The sequence below is a fragment of the Peromyscus leucopus genome, chromosome 6 (genome assembly GCF_004664715.2).
Source record: "Peromyscus leucopus breed LL Stock chromosome 6, UCI_PerLeu_2.1, whole genome shotgun sequence".
Taxonomy (NCBI): domain Eukaryota; kingdom Metazoa; phylum Chordata; class Mammalia; order Rodentia; family Cricetidae; genus Peromyscus; species Peromyscus leucopus.
In genome coordinates, this window is record NC_051068.1 from 90,066,801 (window position 1) to 90,090,390 (window position 23,590).

General features: G+C 43.5%; 1 protein-coding gene across 3 annotated transcripts in view; it reads right to left on the minus strand.

Annotated features, from left to right (window-relative positions):
* The window catches only part of Cdc14a (cell division cycle 14A), a 175,361-nt gene that overhangs the window by 68,303 nt on the left and 83,468 nt on the right, over window positions 1-23,590 (minus strand). For all 3 annotated transcript variants that reach the window (XM_028890148.2, XM_037207038.1, XM_028890146.2), the window contains exons 6-8: window positions 21,267-21,333; window positions 17,591-17,653; window positions 2,065-2,152 (exon numbers count right to left, since the gene is read on the minus strand). In XM_028890148.2, the coding sequence (XP_028745981.1) occupies window positions 2,065-2,152; window positions 17,591-17,653; window positions 21,267-21,333 (218 nt within the window). The remainder of the gene's footprint in view (window positions 1-2,064; window positions 2,153-17,590; window positions 17,654-21,266; window positions 21,334-23,590) is intronic.

A 23,590-nucleotide genomic window follows, 5' to 3' on the forward strand; every position in this document is an offset into this window, starting at 1 on the left:
CCCCCCGGCACCATACAAAGTGCCCCATATAGATTATCTCATTAAACCCCACAGGTACAGAATAACTAATGCCTGGATAGCTGACTGGTCCACGCACACATAGCTAGGCAGCATTTAAACCCAGCGCCTGTCCCAGAGCTCATTTCAGGTAAGGTTTGTTAGGATTCCAAGAAAGAGAATTGGATGTTTAAAAACAAAACAAAACTCTTAAAATGACTTCCAGTTAATTAAAGCCAAGAAATAATTCAAATATCCTATGTCTTCTCAACAAGCGTGTGTCGATGTTATCATCACGTTCGGACCCTTGTTAGGAGGGACTAGTTTTAGCAATGTGGTTTCTGGGAATCTACCAATCTACCCAGGGCTGCCGGATGGCTCGCCCAACCCTTACTCCATCTCACCACTAGATGGCGACGTGGCATCAGTGAGGCACAGGACCCAGAGGAGCTAAAGGAGACTTCACCTCATCTCTCCCCAGCACTTCGCTTTCAAGTTGGGAAGGTGAAGAAACGCTGAGTTAAGTGACTAGTCCAACGTATGAGAATGTGTTGGTTAGCTCATGGGTGATAAAAATACAGCTGTGTAGCTGCTAACTGTCCTGACTCAAGGCCCTTCATCCGGTGTCTCTAATCCCCACTAGATGCCCGAGATGTGCGTCAGTTCCTCTCTCTGGGCTATACAAAGGAGAAGTTAGGAAGCTCACTGCAGGTTCCACAACCAGTAAGGGACAGAGGAGCCCGGCTTCAGCCTGCCTACAAGACCTCAAACTTGCGGGATTCTCTGCCTCATCCTACCCTCCAACCCTCATGAGTGTGTGGTGTCTCTCTTTGTGTGTGTGTGTGTGTGTGTGTGTGTGTGTGTGTGTGTGTAGCATCATTATCCATTAAAAGAATTGTTTTGAAATCCAAAATCCAAAATATGTGTTTCATTCTATAGTTATAATTCATTAATCAATTCAAATTTTATATCAAACACTTTTAAAGAGAAGGCCTGCTCTTTGCCCACTGCTGAAACAACCTGAATGACAGTGCCTCAGCAGACGGCCCGGTTGCTCTCTGCTCACAAACACGCCCTTAAGACTCCCACAATGCCTTCTGCCTGGATCCCATGATCATAGGGCTTCCTTTTCCTTCCTCCTAGCAACAGCTACTTGATCAATTATGTTCAAAATCGCAGCTTTTCCTTAGCTCTCCACCATAGCCAGATCACAAGGCCCTATGACTGATGACACAACACACTTTGGATGAGGGACAGAAACATTCAGCTGGAACTGGCCTGGACACTTCCTCCCTGCTGGCTAACCTTCATAGCATCAGCAGGTGCAGGCTACCGAGGAAGAAAAATTACCAACGGTCTCACCCAGCTGTGGCCTCGGCAGGTTACAGTCCCAACCTGCCAGGCAAGGTGAGTCCACTGTGTGTTCAATAGTGCCTGACTCACTCTATGTGGGCAGCCAACAGCCTTCTGTTGGAATTTCAGGTCTGTTCCATGGGAGAGAATTCACGCACGGTACCGTAAACAGGGTCAAAAGCCCATGACTGGGGAGGTCATTGGCCTGGGGGTGGGACAGTCTGCTGTCATTTTGGTAACTGGTCACCTGGCCAAACTGCCTGCCTTCTAAACATTTGTTCAAACCCATTAACTAGTTCTGCTCTCAACCGTGCTCAGAGAAGCTGTGGGCAGCAGTCAATACAAGATTCATAGATTGGTTAGAATGCTGGGTGTCAGCTGAGCGCTCAGCCCTAAATGGGACATCTATCTCTCTCTCTCTCTCTGTCTCTCTCTCTCTGTCTCTCTCTCTCTCTGTCTCTCTCTCTCTGTCTCTCTCTCTCTCACATACACACACCTAAAAATAAAATAAATCTGCTTTAAAAAAATAAAACAGGGTTATTGCTCCACATACTAGAAGTTTAGCATTTGATACACTGTTTAATTTTGAAAATTATGAATAAATATCCCTTAAAGAATATTGGCAAAGGAAAAGAACTGTACATGGAAATAGAAGAAGTAATGAAATTGAACTAAAATAATAATGTTTAGGCAATAAAGGAGAAAACAACCTACCATTTTCAATTTTGCTTTTCGGATGCGGTCCACTAAACGCTAAAAATTTCCCTGGGACAATCCAGTTGAAGTCCCCATTTTCAACCCGCTGGCAGAATTTTGTGGAAAAAAGAAAAGAAAAAGTTTATGATTTTTATGCAATTTAGGAAGTCTTTACAAATAAAAGCACTTATCACGCTATCGGTACTAGATCAATGGGACTCACACGAAGAAAAACCAATAGAAGTTTCGAGATGCACCTGACTTACAAAACGCTATTTGTAAATTCACTTCATTTAAGTTTCTACCCAAATGATGAAAAATTTAGCTTGTCTGAAAAAGTTATTTGACTTAAAATAAACTTATCTGCTGGTCAGTCTGCTCTGAAGTAAGATGAAAATATTGTTTGTTCTAGAAAAAAATAGGCTGAGGTACGGGAAAATGGAAAATGCAAGCACTTTCATGAACATGGTAAACAGGCTTTAAATAATGAAAAAAATGGTTCACAATAAACACGTTCCCTTTTTTTCCTGGTTGTTTTTGTTGTTCTTGAGGGGAGCACTGATGTCTACTTTCCGTGCTGATTTAAAGACTGTCATGAAGGGGGAAGGAGGTACAGTGTACCTTAGAGCCATGGTTCTCACCCTTCCTAATGCTTAGACCCACACTGTGGTGATAGTTCCTCATAGTATGGTGACCCCCCCACCATAAAATGATTTTCGTTGCTACTTCAAAACTGTAATTTTGCAACTGTTATGAATTATAACGTAAATATCTGTGTTTTCCGATGGTCTTAAGTGACCCCTGTGAAAGGGTCATTCATTCCCCCCAACAAAAGGTCACAACACATTGAGAACCACATGAGGTACACCAAAAACCTTTCAGCCAAAGTCTCCTGCAAGGGGCGCCAAACCCAAACAAAGGCTGGCAATAAGACCACTGTTTCTAGCTCTGGCTAACTGGTCACCCTGGGAAGCTGCCTTTCTCGGTCTAATCTTCCAACTAGATTTTCCAATGAAATCTTTCTTTGAAATGTTGGCTATCTTTTGATAAGTTTTTAAATCCTATGAAACCAAATGGAATGTCTTTGCCGGCTGACTGATAATTGCTAGCCTTTGGTCCGCATACTCAAAGTGATCATTAGAAAAGGCCTATGGACCAAGAAAATGGGTCACTTTGCCTGGTTCCGGTACCTCCTTCCTTTCCTTGGGCTATTAACCCATCAGGACTGGAACAAGGATTGGGTTACACCCAAGGCTTTGCAGGTGACTGGGAGACTTCTGTGTAATGCAATACAAATATTCACACCGCCACACACCCAACTCCAACCCAGACCCCAGTCTCCATCTTCATCAGGGAAGCAACGTGATTCCATGTAAAGAACTCTTCCTTTGGCATTTGGTGAGAGCCTCCATGATAGGCAACTGAGCCAAAGAGCTTGTGCTCTTCAGTAAGTACAATATAAACCTGTGTTAAATGCATCAGCACGGCAAGGAGATGAGAGTCACTACTTCATTTGTGCTATCCATTACCACTTCCATGGAAACCAAAACTAGGCTGGCCAATTTCTATTCTAAAATGCAATTTCTACTACTAAGATCTTTCCAGTCATAAAAGATGTAAAAGAAACTTCACATAGCATCTTGAAAATGTATCCACTGTAGTAACCTAATCGTAATAAACATACTCTCTTCATAGGACCCTAAAATCTTATAGACTTATAAGCACATTTGTAGCTATGTCTTTATAACCATTTGAATAAAGAATCAAATGTACAACTTTCCACTAAGAAGTTAAACAAAACAGGCTAAATGAATGAGTCAGTATGCCCCTTGAGTGAGGGGTAAGCTTGATACACTGTACAAATTTAAGAATAAGTATAAACTTCAATTATCAAAAGACAAAAGCAATTCCTTATGAACAGTAGTAGACAGTGGCTCTCTGTGTTCACCATTTCTGTATTCTTGGCCACTAAGGAGGTCAGATGAATATATTGTATTACATCTGTTCATTTTGATTATAGACATCTGTTTGGTTAAATAGTAACCCTTTTATAATCAGTCGTATGTTAGAGCAGTGAACTAAAGTCCCTGTAATATATCAGCAAGATAAATTCACTCACAGTATCAACAGAATTGTGTTTGTGAACCCTCCTACCTAAAATGATAAACATTAGGTAATATTGGCTCTATTCAGCAGCCTGGGAAAGGTTTGTAGAATAAACAATAAGATTTAGGTCTTAAATTTAAGTTTGAAAGAAAAATAGTATGGAAGTTACAACTTTTAACTGACCTACTACAATATAAGATTGCTTTGGTAGTATTCCAGAACGATGGTCCATGCCCTTTCACAGTCATTTCTAGAAATGCTAATGTGTCAGTGACAGAATAGTTAAAATGACGAAAATCTCTTTTCCTAATTCAACTTCAAAGAATCTAGACCAGACAGAAACTTCAGGTACTTTCCAGCCCTACAACATTCTGTAAAGAAACATCTAAGAGAGGGTGAGGCAATGGCATTGACCCAGGGTGGGAAGCTGATGTAACGCTCACTGCCCACCAGCCACCAGTTAGAAAACCTGCAGATGACCCACACCACAAGAAAAGCCCCGGACAAACATGGCATCTCTAGAATGGATGAGTTCCGATGCTATAACACCGTACTACAGGACTCTCTGGTCCACAAAAGACTACGATTTCTCTTGAACAGCTAAGTTACTGTTCTTAAAATGGAATTTGACTTGAAAGCACAAATTTCTACACTTGCAAGAAATACATCTGTGTCTCTGGTGGACTACTCACAAATATGCTTTCCAGCCCAAATATGTGGACTTTTACCGTTATCATAGGTCCACAGTACAAACAGAAAGTCCTGTAGGCTGACGATGAGATTCCCAATATCAGTCGTCTAGCCCAGCATTACATTTTCTACCATTCTGTCAGGCATGTTGAAAAACCTAGAAAACCTATGTTCAGAACTGTAACTTGGTGCTACACACAAAACAATAAAAAGGCATTGTCGGTGCGTTTATTTGGGAATGACAAGTGTCAATGATGATAACAGCAAAGATGATGAGCTACCACCCCCTCTCTGCAAAACAGTACAGCGTGTGGCTCACGTAATCCCCACGGTAACCCCCGGAGGAAGGCGCCACTCCCATCTCCCATCTCCGTCCAGCCATTAAGGAACAGCTGCACTAAACTTACTGCACATCACCCCAGAGGCACACCGGACAGAGGGGGGCAGACAGAGTGCTTTAGAAACTAAGACGACAGCTGTGACAGCTTTTTAAAACGTCATCTTGAAGATGGTTTTGCATTTCCTTCACCTCTGAAACAATGAGTTCACACCAACAGTACACAGCTTTATTACATAAATAAGAACAGGGCCATGAAGCTGGACCTTTTATGAGCCGAAAGTGTGGTCAATATTTGAGTCGCTGGGTTAGAATGAAGTTTCCATGTCCTTTGGCTCTAGGTAAGCACCAAACTCCAGATTACTGGTTAAAGTCTGCTTTTGAATGACAGCATGCTGAAAGAATGGGGCGTGGCCAGCATGGGGGGCCCAGGAAAGGGAGACGCAGCTGTCGAGGGAGACAGACAGCATGGAAGGCAGGCCATGGGCAAGGAGAGAGATGGGAGAGAGACGAGAGATTGTTCTACTAATCCAGGCCAGTGAGCAACCCTGCAGACTCAAACACAGGATGCAGAACTCTGCTATGCTTGCTGATGTCATTTTAACGCTCCAAGATGAGGCCTGGAAACAGCAGGATACACGTTGTCATTCACAAAACACAGAATGTGTTCAATCGGAAACCACGAGGTCCTACACTAGCAGGATCCCAGGGCGGGCAAAGAGAATAAAAAGACTTAAAAGGTTGAAAAAGATGACCAGAGACGGCAAGAGGAGAAACGTAAGGGCCGCCACCTTACAAAGCGAGGAAAGAGATGTTTTCACAATTAGAGTTTAGCCACCGATCGGCCCTAGGAAGAAGACCAAACCTGGCCTGTTCGGTTTGGGACACTCCTATGCCAGCGGGAACATCAGACCATAATAGTTATAGAGACCACACCTCAAATAGTTTGGAAGTTAAAAAAAAAAAAAAAAGAACATACCCACTATCCCAGCACCTGGAAAGCTGAAGCAGGAGGATTGCCAGGAGTTCCAGGCCACCTGGGCTACAGTGAGACTCAGTCTCCGAAAAGCAAAAACCAAAACACAAAAAGACACGGAGAAAGACAATAGGGAAAGGAGAGAACAGAAAGAAACGAAATCAAACAATAATTAAGAGGAAGGAAAAAACAAACGTGAGGTATTGTTTCGGAGAGGGAAACCTAAGAGTTTTACAGACTTAGCCCATGTGATCTGTAACTAGCCATGCGTGTGATTAATTAGCACATGTGGAAGCCCTGGGTCCCTCCCCAGTAGCAGCTGTAGTGGCCAGGAAGGAATTTGACATCCTTAAACTTTGTGGCCTTCAAGTGGTGAAATAAATACAACAGGATGGCTCCAGAAGCATGCTTCACATAGTTCTCCTAGCCAGATCCCCAAGGGAGGCACACCTCGATAATTGCTCCAGATGGCTGAGGCCATGCCCACACACCTGCACTCTGAGGCCTGCCTGACCCCAATCCGGGGGCAGGAGTACACAGTCCTGCCCACGGTCTGTGAACAAGAGAAGATCACAGACCAATACAGAGCTGCTCCCAAGCACAGCCTTGCCCCATCACACACTGACGCCTGCTGTCGACCTGAGATGGAAGACCGAACCAACTTCACCGGTTCTCATGGAATGTGCTGAAGCGAAGACTCCAGGAGTCAGCATCCACTGACAGTTTCCTGATGTAATGAAGGTCACAGTCAGCCCTGACAGACCCGAGTCATATAATAAACTACGTTGGCATTACAGACAAACCTATCTTCGGTCTATGTTGCAAATAACTGTTTTGTTTTGTGTTTTGTGTTTTTAAGTTATAAAGTCTTGCCACGTAGATGGACTGGTGACCAAAGAAAAGGACACCATGTGAGAAAGTAGTCTAAAGCCGAAATAGCTCGTTTGGGAGAACATTAGACTGAAAAAGCAGTCTAACCATAGTGAGTATGTTCCCTGGAAGGTTACAACAAAATCAGAATGGGTTCCTAACAAAACACCTCAGTCTAGGGAGTTTGCTGTGAGATTGTGTCTCCTGGCAATATCAGAAGCTACACCCATGAAGTCTCACCATGACTGCCTAAGCATGGGCCGTACAAGTATTATACCAATGAACACACCAAACCGGACAGAGAAAAGCCCATGAGGCTTCAACTCTACACAAAGAACTATAGGCAACTGATGAAATCTTGGAACGGGAGAGATGGTCTTCCCCAGGAAAAAGCACACCAATTGTTTGTCCGAAGCAAAATGGGTCAGCCCTGAAAACATACATACAGGTAGCATTATATGGACTGAGCAGGTTATATTTAGGGACATGTGTATATACATGCAGGCAGATGCACGTAATAACAAATAAGGACAACAAAGACCGTGAATTTGAAGGAGAGTGGGAAGGGGTAGACGGAAGGGTTTGGAGGGAGGAAAGGGGAGGGAGAAATGTTGTAATTAAATTAATCTCAAAAATAAAATTAAAAAAGGTTTTGGTCAACTTGAATTGAAACTAGATCACATGAGGCGCCTGAGACACGCTGCGCTCTGCTCACGACGCTCTTTTGCTCGCCTGTCTGTCTGTCTGTCATTTCCTTTCCTAAACACCAATTGACTGCCTGTGGTGTGTAGACTCTGCTGGTGGGTTACTTTATTCGTGCAAAGGCAAAGGAGACATAGTTTCTGCCCATGGGCACACCAATGTGTGACCAGTTTCCATCACCTAATGCGACACGAACGAGATGAGCTACACGGGTGGCTGAGAGTGACTTCTCGGGGAGCCACGTAAACAGGGTGAGCCTCCCAGCTCAAGCCTCTCCTTCGCCTCCACCAAGTGCTAGGATTCCGGACGGCACGCCGCTGAGCCCGTTCCCTTCGTGGGTTCTGGGAATCTAAAATCTGGCCTCCAGGCTTGCTCGGCAGACATTTTTCCGACTGAGCCATCTCCCTGCTCCCGGTGTTATTTTTTGAAAAGCAAAGCTTCCTTGTCAGAGTAATCAGGATGGAGCTGTCTGGGCAGGGGCTGGGACAAGCACAGGCCCCAGTTGCCAACAGGTGTGATCTGTGTTTACTGGGTGTTGAGCAAATAGGATCAGGTTCTCTGGGTGCCATGGTAATCCCAGTAAGAAGCCCTGTGCCTATGGAAGCGCAGCAGCAGCAGCAGCAGCAGCAGCTCTGTCGTCAGGCAGACAACAGCCAGGTGTGGCTCTCACTTGCCAAGGTCAAGATGGGGCCAGACGGTCAGCAGGTAAGAGAACAAGGTCAAGTCACCAATAGCTTGACAATCTGAGAACAGTGCCCTCCTACTCACAGCCCTATTCCACACAGAAGCATTCTTTCAAAAGGGGGGAAGTTTCAGTGGGGTGGGGGGAGATAAGGACAGACATAAAACAGCTCCAAGGAAGCACTCTAAGTAGTTGCTAAGGTCTGAAGTTGATCTTGAACTCTAAACTCTACCTAATCACCTACTTAGGGCAACTCTTGGAAATTGCACGGGCCGAAAGCTAAGTGAGGTAATAAATGTGAACCACAGCAATGAGCTCCCCCCACCCAAAAAAATGTCACCACTGAAGCTCCTTTCTTTAATTTCCTCTTCAGCCATCCTACCCCCGACTAAGAACAAAGTACTGCTAGTGGATAACCTCCCTCTGTGTTTTCCTTTGAAGTCACCTGCTCACAGACCATTTATCAAAAATAGAATGCCTTCTGGAAAGCAGAGGGAACTACTGAATTGAGGATCTAGTTTCAAATCATCCCTGGTGGACAGAAATTAAGCACAGCTCCATAAATGGCCAATGCAGTTTAGGTCTGTTTGGTAAGAACGATTTCCTCCCAAAATAATACAGGAAAAGCTGACTACTGACACCTGGTGTGTATACAGTTTACTAAAACCAAGGTCCTCAAAGCAGCAGGATGTACTTCACCGACTTCACCACTAGAGGGCATACTGTCCGTGTGTATACACAGGTACACAAGCGTCACAATGTGACTTGAACACTGGGGCTCTTTCATCTACGCATTTCGCCCGAGGACAAAAAGGTCTAAGTTATTTTTCTGAATTGACCCATGGCTAGATTTCAAAGGAGTGGCTGCTGTCTTAGTTCTCGGGTTCTTTGAGAATACCTTACGAGCCCTGTTGAAAAGCACCAATGTTGACACTGACTCGTACAGGGAGCTCACTGATCATCACACTGTGACTTTGGTCGTCTGGCTGGCTGGTGGGCTGTTTCTGGATATTCCTAGAATTCTGCCTGTTTGAGCAATGTGAGTATGAGCAACAGGACAGACAGGTTGACACGGAACCTGGACAGACCATTTTTGGAAGACATTTTACAAGACCATGTCTGGAGCTGTTTCTCAGTCCTGAAGGGAATGAGCCATCTGTGGGTCACATGAAAACAGCCAAATTCCTGAGGCATCTTTATCCAAACCTCCTAAATTGCACAATCCTGAAAGGACTCTAACATGCACAGTTAGATCAGATGAAGCAAGAAGATAAACCCTTCCTAGCTTCCCTTAGGCTTCATGCCACACTGAGGACCATGACATACATGGCCTGCCATTCTTGTGGACTCTTCTAGACACTCATGGCTACTGTATCTTAAAATGTGAACAGACCAAATTCAGGTATACCATAGTGTAAACTGCACACTAGACTTTGAAGGCATAGTGTTTTAAAAAATGTAAAATACTTCCTTAATAATCCCTGTATTAACTCTATGTTAAAATGTGGGATATAATGAATTAATTGAAATATATTACTTAAAATATTTTCACCATTTCTTCTTAGCATTTCTAAATGTGGCTACTGGAATGTTTAAAATGTTTCTATGACTAGTCACGGGTGGCATGCTTTAGATTCCTGAGTGAAAGTAGACAGAACCTTTGAGGACCGGGCATCGGTTCATTGTTAGACTTGAGGCATTGTTAGACTTATGCTCTGCTGACCCACCATCTGTATTCATAAGTAGTGTTCTGATCATAAAAACCTCCTTTCAAGGGCTAAGGAGATGATGACTCAGCAGTTAGGGCACCTGCCATGCAAGTGTGAGGACCATCATTGGATCCCCAGACACCCGCATAAATGTCTGGTGGGCATGGCAGCCTACCTGTCATCCTAGCCTCCAAAGGCAGAGATGGAATTCATAGAACAGGCTGGCTAATAAGAGCAGACATACTGATGAATTCTGAATGTGACTGAGACCAACTCTTCCTTAATGAATAAGGTAGAAGAATGATAGATGATTTATCAACCTTGGACCTCCACATATGCACACATGTACATAACCTATACACACAAACACATGTGTCCGCATACATGCAACACCATGCATATGCACACAGGCACACCATACACAAACACAAAAATGGGGGAAGAACTCTTTAATATCACAGAGCTGTGGGCTTACTGATTTAAGGTTTTTTCTTTGGTTGGTTGGTTGTTAATTAGTTTTATTTGAAACAGGGTCTCAGTAACCCAGGCTAGTCTTGAACCCATGACAATCTTCCTGCCTCAGTTTCCCAAGTGCCTGGCCTTCTCAAGCCATATTACATATTAAATGTAGTTTAGCAAACAGGTGTCTATGACTAAGATTAATAAAACAAATGTCAACAAGGAAAATACTCCTCTGCTGCTCGTTTTGTGTACAGCCACTATGGAAATCAATATGGCAGTTCCTCAGGAAGGTGGGTGTTGATCTACCTCAAGACTCAGCTCTACTACTTTTGAACATATCCCCAAGAACACTTCATCCTACTACAATTACATCTGGTCAACCATGTTCAACTGGAAACAATCTAGATGTCCTTCAAGAAATGGATAAAGAAAATGTGGTACATTTACACAATATAGTATTACTCAGCTGTTAAAAAAATGAAATCATAAAATTCACAGGTAAACTGATGAAACCAGAAAAAAAAAATCATCCTGAGTGAGGCAACCCAGACTCAGAAAGACAAATATGTTATACATTTATTTACATGTGGATTTGGCAATTAAGTCAATAATAACCAAGCTACAATCCGCAGAACCACAAAGATTAGGTATAGAGGGCTAGGCAGGGATGGTGCAAGCCTTTAATCCCAGCACTTGGGAGAGAGAGACAGGTAGATCTCTGTGAGTTCAAGGCCAGCTTGGTCTACAGAGTGAGTTCCAGGACAGCCAGTGCTGTTACACAAAGAAACCATCTGGGGGGGCTGGCGGGGAGATTAGGTGTCGAGTAAGGGACTAGATGACAGATATATCTCCCTAGGAAAGAGAAACAGAATAGATAGTTATGGGTGGATGGGGTGGGGACTGGAACAGGAGGATCAAGTAGGGAGGGGGGCATAAGGGGGGACAAGCAAGGGACTATGGGGAGATACAGCTACAACTAAGGGCGTGTGAGGGGTAGTATGGAAATCTAATACAGCAGAAGCTTCCTAAAACATATTCATATATGAAGGCAGTCTAAAGGAAATCACCAAATAATGGAGGAGAGAGAGCCCCAACTGGACATCTCTTGTCACCAAATGAAGCTTCTAAACCAGGATTGGGTTACATCTGATTGAGTTGCTGGCCAAAGGGGGTCCCATGGGAACGCTCAAACAACCCACACTGTTGCCAAGATAAACTGACAGCAAGGCCCCATTGCTGAAGACAACAGCTACACAACTCACTGAACATGGAGAAGTCAAGTCGGTGCCTACCTCGAGCTTCTACCCCATGCTAGCACCTTTGGTACAGGAAGGCACTCTGCATGCTACCCGAGGAAATGTAAACACCAAGCCAACCACAAACCTTTTGATCTACAATGGTGTCCTGCCTCAAGATAGGCTAGTGCAACGGTGGTACAAATCCGTGGGAGTAACCAACCAATGTCTGATTTAAGATCAACTTCACAAGATAGAATCCATACCTGGCACTGCTTGGATGACTAAGAACCTGAGACTAGATATCCCAGGGACCTAGGAAAAAACCAAATACTACTGTTCTTTAAAAAAAAAAAAAAAAAAAAGTAGCAATGAAATGATACCTAATGACATTTTGCTATAGATAAGTGCCTTGTTCAGAAATCATCAGAGAAGCTTCCTCCTGCAGCATACTGGAACACATACAGAAACCCACAGACAGACAAGAGGCAGAAAGTGAGAGACCATGGCACACTCCAGTGGAAAGTGTGCTAGATAGAGCCAGAGGGGATGAAAAAGCCAGAGGACCAAGAAAACAAGGCCCTCAAAATCAGCATATGACTTCACAGAGACTGAGGCAGCATGCACAGGGCCTGCATGGGTCTGTCCCAGATGGGGGGGTCCTAGAACTAAAAGAAGTAGACACAAGCCCTCATCCCTAAGCCAGAAGCAATCTCCAACTGATAACTACTTGCAAATGAAAATTTAGTTTTCTACAAGGGAGTCTCACTGGGTGAGCAAACTAGTCCTAAGGGTGGGTGTGGTCGTTTGAAAGAAAATGGCCCCCATAGGTTGAGGTACTATCAGGAGGTGTGGCCTTGCTGGAGGAAGTGTGACTGTGGGGGGTGGGCTTTGAGGGTTCCTACGCTTATGCTACACCCAGTGTCACAGTTCACTTCCTCTTGCCTGCAGATGAAGAACTCAGCTCCTTCTCCAGCACCATGTCTGCCTGCTTGTCATCCACCATGATAATAATGGACTAAGCCCCAAATAAATGTTTCCTGTGTAAGAGTTACCATGGTCATGGTGTCTCTTCACAGCAATAGAAATCCTAACTAGAAGCCGGGCAGTGGTGGCTCAAGGCAGAGGCAGGTAGACCTCTGTGAGTTCGAGGCCAGCCTGGTCTACAGAGTGAGATCCAGAACAGGCACCAAAACTACCCTGAGAAACCCTATCTTGAAAAACACCAAAGGAAAAAAAAAACAAAAACCCTAACTAAGACAGTAGGCTACATGCCCAGCAGTAGATGGTCAACAGAAAATGGACTTAACAGCACCTTTGGAGGTTCCTTCCCTCTCTCTCCCTCCCTCTGTCTCTGTCTCTGTCTCTGTCTCTCTTTCTCTCTCTCTCCCCCTCTGTCTCTTTCTTTTAATTTTATCTTATTTTCTATTTTTATTTTATTCCATTTTATTTATACATACTTTTTTCTTCTCTCATTTTATGCTACAGGGCCTTCAAGCATATATTATGGCCTCCAGTTGAATGTTCTCATGGGATTCCCAATTCTGCATCCCAGTAGGTCTCTGCATCTATATCTGTTTCTTATGCCTTTTCTTGGGCTCTTTTCCTTGAGTTTGTTTGTTTTGTCCTATCCTGATGTGAGTTTTTCTTTTACCTTATATTTTATTTTATATTATTTTATTATTATCCCTTGGAGCCTGTTTGTTTTCTTTTGTGTGTGTGTGTGTGTGTGAGAGAGAGAGAGAGAGAGAGAGAGAGACAGAGAGAGAGAGAGAGAGACAGAGACAGAGAGAGAGAGAGAGACAGAGACAGAGACAGAGAGAGAGAGAGAGACAGAGACAGAGAGAGAGAGAGAGAGCATGTGCATGCTGAGCACAGGTATGGATGTCAGAGGATGACGAGGATTCTCCACACCATGTGGGTCCTGGTGATTGAACCCAGGTCCTCAGGCTTGGCGGCAAGTGCCTTTACCTGCTGAGCCCTCTCATCTGCCCTGTGCTGTGGGACGGTCTATATGTCAAATTGCTCTGATTGGTCAATAAATAAAACACTGGTTGGCCAGTGGCCAGGCAGGAAGTAGGTGGGACAAGGAGAGAGGAGAATTCTGGGAAGCAGAAGGCTGAGGCAGAGAGACACTGCAGCCACCGCCATGACCAGCAGCATGTGAAGATGCCGGTAAGCCACCAGCCACGTGGCAAGGTATAGACTTATGGAAATGTATTAATTTAAGCTATAAGAACAGTTAGAAAGAAGCCTGCCACAGCCATACAGTTTGTAAGCAATATAAGTCTCTGTGTTTACTTGGTTGGGTCTGAGCGGCTGTGGGACTGGTGGGTGACAAAGATTTGTCCTGACTGTGGGCAAGGCAGGAAAACTCAAGCTACAGCCCTGTTTGTTTTCTAATGAGAGACAGAAAGGGGCTCCAGATGGGAGAGGAGATGGGGAGGGATGGGGAGGGATAGAGGAAGGGGAAATCGTAATCACGATATGTTATATGAGGGGAAGGGAGGAATCTATTTCCTTTTTACCCTTTTTTCTTTTTTTTTGTTTTGTTTTGTTTTTTGTTTTTCAAGACAGGGTTTCTCTGTGTGCCACCACCTGCATTTTTTTTTAAAAAAAAAAATCTATTTTCAATAAAAAGAAAAACGTGCCTATGAAAAGACTCATCCTGAATATCCCTAAATCATTCCCAGTGAGTCTCACAATCGCTGTCAACAATACAATTTTGCTTTGAAATCTACAAGTCCTTCCCTGGAATACTGGCTTTGTGGGACAAAATGAAGGACACAAACCTGGCTATTTCACAGTTCACCAAATGACCAGGCTCCCTGGAGCAGGGCAAATAACAAGGAGTGCCTGGGCCACAGACCATCGCAAAAGTGGCCTTTTCTTCAATTATTCATTAAGCAAACATTACGAACTGCCTGCCAACCACACTTTAATTTGTGACCTGCCGTTTGATTAGATACGTGATGGGACAGACGTTCCATGTACGAAAAAGACATTTGACCAAAAAAAACAAATCTTTCTAGACAGTCGCCCAAATCCCCCGCTCAGCTCCTACTGCCTGGGTTCTATGCACTTGGGTGACATCAGGAGGACCCCATTGTTAGCGGGTTCATTGCTGGGGTGGCTGCTTTGTGAGACTCACACAGCACTGCGTCTGTGAGCAAGGTTATCAAGAGCTGTGCAGCATCAGCATGTGGCGGCGGAGGGAGCATCAGCTAGGGTTTTGTGGTGGTCTGTTTTTCTCTGGGTGGTAGTGGGGCGGAGGGAGCATCAGCTAGGGTTTTGTGGTGGTCTGTTCTTCTCTGGGTGGAAGTGTTTGTGCCTCCTTCCCTTTCTCCACCCCCACGCCTGAACCCACTCTTTCCAGTGAAATGTCGTTAGCATTTAATGGTGTGTCCTCCGCGCTCATACACGTAGGGCAGAGGTCCAGGCCCTGGGGGTCTTTGGGGATGAGCACCTGGAACTTACTTTATTCAGAGGTTCATTATAAGAGGATAAAATTATTGACACACAATTAGGTCTACGACCTTAAAAGACACCTAAGCAAGTGAGAGGGTTATGAAATACATGCTTGATTAGCTTCAAAGTAAAATACCTCAACTCACACCATAGCTATATGCATACACACACACACACACACACACACACACACACACACACACACACACACACACGAGATATGGAGGAGCCTTCCTAGGTCTTGTTTTACTTTTACGAAGAGTAGCAAACTATAAGCACTCTTATGTGTCCTTTAAAAAAATAAATTATAGAAAGAACTCCCGGAGAAGAAGTACAGGCCAATTCACTTTTTTAAATGACTACATAAGTGATATATATGCTTCAACCAGTCTTGTCCATTATAAATGCACTGCCCTTTATTTCTAGTTTTCTAGAGTTTCTTTCCTTCCTTCCTGTCTTTCTTTCTTTCTAAAATTAAAAGATTCTTCTGCCAGTACCAAAAATGCCATACACACACAGTCACACACACAAACACATAGACACAGACACACACACACACACACACACACACACACATATACACATTTGAACAACAGTCTCAATTTTTAACAAATTGTACTACACTTTGATAGACATAGATGTTTCTGAACTTAAGGATTTCTATACAAGAACACAGAATACGTTTTTTCCATTAAGCCATGTCCCATCTACAGGGAATTTGCAGCCCAGTAAGGAATTGAAGGTTGTATGTAAACGACCTTGATGTCAGAAAAAACAGGCACAAGTTGTGAAGGGTGGAACTAAGGGGACGGGATTCCAGAAGAGAGCTCTGGTCTCCACAGACTCTGCACGCACATGAAATGAAGAGGAGGAGGTAAGAAAGATGGAGAACTGCTCAGCCAGGGCAGAGACATCTGAGAAACGGTTGTCTCCGGAGGACTGGGACAGGACTGAGTCCACCAAGGGATGGCAGTGAGGCTCCAGAGGCAGCCAGAGCTTGGCAGAGCTGAGAGAGTGGGACATTCACCTCACCAGGGCCCGGAACAAGACAAGATGGAGCGCTGTTTTAAGATCATCCCGATAGGCTTGTGGAAGAAGCCTGAGAAGGGACCAGCACTCAGACAGAGGGCAACGTTAGCAGTCCAGGGGAAAGAGTTCTGACCCGGGGCAAAGGAATGACAGAGAGAGCGAAATGGGGTGAAATGCATCCTCTGGGACCAGCCATGGGAACGCAACCCTCACAAGACTGCGATGGGGTGGAAGGTGGGGAGGGGATTCTAGTCTTGAGCCTGGGTGAACAGCAGGATGCCCTTCCATTAGCACAGATGAATGGATCAAAAGACCAGGTTTGAATGAAAGATGAACAGTGTATCTTCAAACACAGGGCACATTTTACACACAAGCAAGATATTTAAAGAGGCATGCTCTGGACACCAGCCCAAACTAGGAAGTCTACTTCACATGCTAGGGAGAGAAATGTAATAGATGGTTCTGGAAAAACCCAACTGATGAGCTACACTCAAGCCATGTTGGTCTTCCTCACATCCCACAGGCTCCTCAGCTCACAGAAAACGTTAACTGATTCTGGACCTCTCCTCATCCTACTCCAAAGTGTTCCTCAGAACCACTGTATGGCACCCCCAGAATAGACAAGCATCCCTAAACACTACGCATCACTGAGCAGGCAGAGTTCACGATGAAGCCCTGGGGAAAGAACAGAGTTCATGATGGTGCCCTGGTAGAAAGAATAGAGTTCACAATGGTGGGTTCCCTGGGGGAAAGAACAGAGTTCACAATGGTGCCATGGGGGAAAGAGCAGCCAAGTGTTAGAACTGAGTGCATGCAATGGTATTTCAAAATCAAATGCATAACACCAGAAGTATTACAAAAACCTAATTTTGCTTTAAATGAGACCTTATTTTTAATGTAAAGGTAATTTAGAATTTCACTACCAAACTACATTTCAAAATTACCTATCTAAAGGAACAAAGAGATTGTCAATAAAGTTTGAGAAGAGAATGAATATATAGGTAGGTAGGTAAGTAGGTAGACTATAGATAGGTAGATAGATAGGCAGGTAGGTAGACAGATGATAGATAGATAAATAGATAGATAGATAGATAGATAGATAGATAGATAGAGTGCTTCTCTAAATTAAAATTTGATGACCTCATAATAACCAAAGCTGACCACTATTTTTTTTTAAAAATGGTAAATGGTTTTTATTTAAAAGGTAATAGTGTTAGATTTTTTAAAAATATTTAACCAACATGAAATTATATTCCACAAAAAATTAAGTGTACAAACCTCATAATGTTCATATTCATCCACATCAAATGTCTCAAAGTCAAAAAATCCATGCTGTAATCCCTAAAAGTAGAAGTGAATTAGTTTTCTGCACACAACACTAGTGAAAATCTACTCATCATCTCTGGGGTGTCTAAGCACAAAATGGTCCCACCAACCTCAATGCAAGAGCCTCAGACTTTAGCTTTTTACCACATCTCCAGAGTCCCTTAGAACACCAAAACTAAACACTCTAGGAAATATGAAAATGTGCCTCCAAAAGGTACTTCTTTGCCAATTTATGTCAGTCCTATGCAAAACTAATAACATATATAAAATGGAACATACTAGAAAAGCTATAGCCAAATCTATAGACTTAGGACAGAATATATGACAGTAATCAACTTCTCATCTAGGAGCGAAATCAGTTCTTCTTAGAAAAACTTACCTTCCTTCTATCAGAAAGTAATATTTATGGAAAAAGGCACTTTTACTCAAAGCCCTAAATTCCTACAGCTCTACTTTGGAGGTATTTGTTTTCTAGTGATAGTTTGGACTAATGTAAGTATATACCATCTGCTCTTATAATTTAGAAGGAAGAATGGACCTTTTTAACAAAAGAAATATTTCATACTTTTTTAAGCAGTGACAAAAAACTCTTTTAAATTAGCTAGCTTGTTCATAACTAAAATTTTCAGGAACATAGAAGTCTTTTTTTTTTTTTTTTATAAACCAGGAAGCTATAGAGATAACAGCCGAATATAAAACCACGGGTACATTTAAAAGTTACATGATCAAGTCATTAAAAATAGACAAAGAAGTCAGTAAGCCAAGCTGCAGTACGTGGAGACAAGTATGCATTGCAAAATGTGGAACTCGGACCTTCTAAACCAGAAACACCAAGACTGCTTATAAAATAGGCTCCTGGGTCCCTTCTCTGGGACCAGGGCACAAACTCAGCTTCTCCAAGTTGTTGATTTACTTATTTAGACAGTCTCGAATAGCCTAGGCTGGCCTTGAACTGGCTGAGGATGACGTTAAAACACTGATCATCCTGCCTCCCACTCCTGAGTGCTGGGACCACAGGTATGTAGCACCATAACCATGGACAGGCATGCTACCAGCTGAGCTGCATGCATCCCCAGGCTCAGGATACACACCCTATTCATTCCAAAGGAAGTTCAACCATCCACTTCCCCCTTTATCTTGAAACTGTGTGGTTGTCAGCTGCTTATTCATAGGACAAGTTATTATGATAGTGGCAATACATCAGTCTGAAAGATACCCTCCCTTAAAAGGCAGTTTTTGACATGCTTTCCTGATGGTTGTTTTTGTTTGTTCGAGACAGGTTTTCTCTGTGTAGTTTTGGTACCTGTCCTGGAACTCACTCTGTAGACTAGGTTGGCCTTGAACTCACAAATATCCACCTGGCTCTGCCTCCTGAGTGCTGGGATTAAAGGCATGTGCCACCACCGCCCGGCTCCTGATGGTTCTTATATATACTAAATTCTGGCAACAATAACCAGCTGAATAATTCCTACAAAATAAATGGGACACATTCTATAAATTATTATTACTTCAACTTTCAAAAAGCTAATTAGGCAAAAGAAAAAAATTAGGCGAGGCATGGTGGAAATGCATTTAATCCTCTGTGAATTCAAGACCAGCCTGGTATACATAGCAAGTTCCAGGCCAGCCAAGACTACATAGAGAGGCAGACTCTACCTCAAAAATAATATTATAATTAATTAATTAATTTAGTTAAAATAAATAAATAACTAGTTCATCCATACATGCTGTTAATTCCTGAGAACACTCAAAAATATACTGTTTTGCCTTTATCTTTAAACTATGAGTTTTCCCTGCATGTTTACACAACACATGGACAAGGTGTTATGGTAACGGCAATATATCAAAGTCTGAAAAACACCCTTAAAAGGCAAAAGCATGACCATGCTCCATATACATCCCCCAAGGAAATGCATTCCGTGCCATAAAAATAGACCTGCATGTGTCACCTTAAGCAAGGGGTCCTACTTGGGCACATGCGTCTCTCTCAGAGCCTTTTAGAACACCATCTGTACTTGGGAACACCCCAACATGAGAAAAGACTATGTTTAGAAAAGCCTTTATTAATGAATAAAGCCACACCTTTCCTGTAGGCAGGAAGGATGTCATAAATTTCTATATTGAGACGCCAGATCCCATAATAGGGAGGAGAGTCGGTCCAGAGGGAACTGTGTGAATTCCATAAGCACTACAAAAGGAACAGCCTCGGTCAGATGGAAGGAGAGGCAAAATAATAATAGCTGGGACCATAAATGCGCTCTTCCCTCAGGCATGTTTCCTAAATGTTTTAATGATGGCTTGTATGTTGGGTAACCTGTCCATAAAGCTCTAGACTGCTGTTCATGGATGAACATTTGTTTCCATGGTGGTGGTTGTTGTTGTTGTTTTATTTTAACGACTTTAGAGGTTTTGAGAGTTTAAAATTACTTAAGGGGCTGGAGAAATGGCTTGGCAGTTAAGAAGAGTATTTGTCGCTCTTGCATAGGACCCAGGATGGGTTTCCAGCATGCATATTGCAGCTCACAAGCCTCTGTAGCTCTAGTTGCAGGGGTTGCAACTCCCTCTCCTGACCTCTACAGGCACTGCATGCATGTAATACAAATAACCTATTCTTTAAAATAAAATAGCTTAAGAACGAAGTAGTAAATTCATAAACAGACACATTGACTAGATGGCATATTTACACTGATTCTCTCAAAACAGTGAGAGTCCATTTTATGTTACATCAGAAAACAAAAACTTGAGCCAAAATACTGCTTCGAAATTCATAACTGAACAGGTCACGGAAAGCCGCATTTCTGACTGGCAAAGTCCAGCTGTCCGTTCACCATGTCGCTGTGTCCTCTGAGCCCTCTACAGAATTCATAGTACAGCCTGTACAGCTTCTCGGGCTGCAAATTAAACCTGTGCCCAACCTTGCTTAACTTTTCCATTAGATCCCTAAATAATTAAATAACCATGCTTAATTAACTAACTTTGCAGTGCATCAGTCACCCGGAGGTATTGTTCAAACACAGGCCACAGGGTCCCACCCCCAGACTTGATGATTCAGTTCGGTCTGGCGCACTGCCAACCACTGACAGCATGGCTTAGATAACCTCACGCCCCTCCCACTAAGAGCTAGCTTGAAAATAAGACAAATGGGCGATGGAGCCATGCCACGGTCACAGCAGCAGCCGGAGAGTCCATTTGTCTCAGGGTACAAATGGCTTAAATGAGAAAAGGTAGTCTCTCTCTTCCACCCCTCCCCCACTGCCCTCCACTTTCCTGTCCCCGTCAACACACAAGTGGGTGCTCCACGTCCACATATTTTCAATCTGGAGGTTGGCTGGATTTGTGAATAAAGAACCAAAGCAGGGGTGAGGTAGGGGGAGAAAGAGATTAACGGGCTATAACAATGACAAACGTACATTATATACATGCACGAATTTTTCAAAGAATAAAAAAATAAATAAATCTTTTAACTAAAAAAAAAAAAAAGCACAGAAACTGAGGGCTGACTGTATTTTACAAATCAATTGTTCAGGAAGTGAATGGCCTTCTGCTTACTGACTCTAGATCCTTCCAACAGGCAAGGGTGTGGACAATTACTCCTTTCCCAGCTTCGGCGAAAGAGGGATAGCATTACCTTTCGGATTCCTTGTAAACAGTCAAGGATGGTGAGGTTGTAAGTGCAATTTCCAAAGGATGCATCCCTACAAACACAAATAAACGGCATTAGAAACACGCATCCAGATTCTCAAATAATAAATACTAAGTCAGGTGGGCGTGCGGGCTGGACTTGGCAGCAGATCAAGAGCCCGAGCCTTCATTCATATTTCCACCCTGTGTGCCAAGGGTATAGGCTCGAATGAGTTCCTTGACCTACTGGAAGTTTGGTACCCCTGTAGAGGAAATGAAGATAACGACAGTAGCTATCACCCACAGGATTGGCTATCAGATGTCACAAAAATCACGTGAGGTCCTCTGTCTAGTGCCTGGCATAGTGGAAGCACTTCAATATTACAGCCACTATTACTTTGGGGGGAGTGGAAAGTAACACAATCTTGTTATATACTCCAAGCTGGCCAGGAACTACTGCATAGACCAGGCTGGCCTCAAACTTGTAGCCATCCTCCTGTTTCTGTTTCCCGAGAACTGAGATCACAGGGTGTGTGTGGTGGTATTGTGTTCCCCAAAATATTGTGTATTCTAATAAATTTATCTGGGGTCAGAGAACAGACAGCCACTAGATACAAAGGCTAGAAAATGGTGGCACTCACACCTTTAATCCTAGCATTCCAGAGATAGAAATCCCTCTGGATCTCTGTGAGTTCAAGGCCACATTGGAAATAGCCAAGCATGTGACACGCTTTAATCCAGAAAGCCAGCCTTTAATCCCAGGATGTGTAGAAAGCAGAAGATATATAAGCGTGAGCAAGAAGCTAGAAGCATTTTGCCTGGTTAAGCATTTGCTGGTTAAGCATGTGCTGGTTAAGCATTCAGCTTTTGAGCAGTAATTCAGCTGAGACCATTCCGGATGAGGACTCAGAGCCTCCAGTCTGAGGAGACAAACAGATGAGATCCAGCGAGGTGATAGCTGTGGCTTGTTCTGTCTCTCTGATCTACCAGCATTGACCCCAATAACTGGCCTCAGGTTTGATTTTATTAATAAGAACTTTTTAAGATTACTGCTACAGGTGTGTCTCAGGACACCTGGGTCATGACTACTCTTAATAATGACAAATTGGGCTGTTTCATCAAGTGAAGCAGGCATGACTATATAAGCATTCCGGCGGGGGAATAACCTCCTGTCAGAAACCAGTGAATCCAATCCTTTTTAAAAAGGTACAAAGCTCTGGGCCAACATATGCGGTCCAACAGAACCTACTAGTTATTTAAATACATATATGCCATCCCTCCACTGCAAAGAAGAAAGAAAATGATCTTCCTAACAATTCACTCAGTTTACTAGAATCAATAAGAGCTCTAAATGCACTATAGAGAACTCTCAAAAAGACTGGGGAACCACCAGGCAGTGGTGGTGCACACCTTTAATCCCAGCACTCGGGAGGCAGAGGCAGGTGGATCTCTGTGAGTTTGAGGCAAGCCTGATCTACAGAGTGAGTTCCAGGACAGTCAGGGCTATATAGAAACCTTGCCTCAAAAAACAAAAGACTAGGAACCAAGCCAAAATTATTTATTTAATATTTATTGTGATGTGTGTGTGTGTGTGTGTGTGTGTGTGTGTGTGTGTGTGTGTGTGTGTGTGTGTTGTGTGCCTGAAAAGGAACTCACTCTGTAGACCAGGCTTGCCTCAAACTCACAGAGATCCACCTGCCTCTGCCTCCCGAGTGCTGGGATTAAAGGTGTGCACCACCACTGCCTGGTGGTTCCCCAGTCTTTTTGAGAGTTCTCTATAGTGCATCCTCTAATGCTGACATTATAGGCAGTTGTGAGCTACCTGAGGCGAGTGCTGGGAACTGAATTTGAGTATTCTACAAGAACAATGTAGGTTCTTAGCCACTGAGCCATCTGTTCAGACCAAAACAATGTTTCAAATTAAAAATAATACTTAAACCTATTGTACTGAAAATTGAGGGCTCCAGGCTGTTTTGTAGAGCAGCTTAACGGGTCTGTTTCAGGCAACCTAAAACTAAAGTATCAAGTTCAGGTCAGCTAAGCAAGAACTGGTCCTGGAACTTCCAAGGTGTCCACAGCACGAAACTTGACCCTGAGTTTCTCAGTCTCTCCACTGGGCCCCACTGCTGACCCAAGAAAAGGGCTGTCAGGAACTGTGCCTGGCACAGATGTCCCAGACAAGGTTGGCTCAAGGGCAGCATCCCGGGAGGGTGCCAGGAGAACCCTGCCTTTCACACATAATTAATATAAAGCCAAGCGTTATATCACCAACTATCCAAGGGAGCTTGACCCTGTGGCATCCAAGCTGTGAGTTAAAAAGCAAATGTTTAC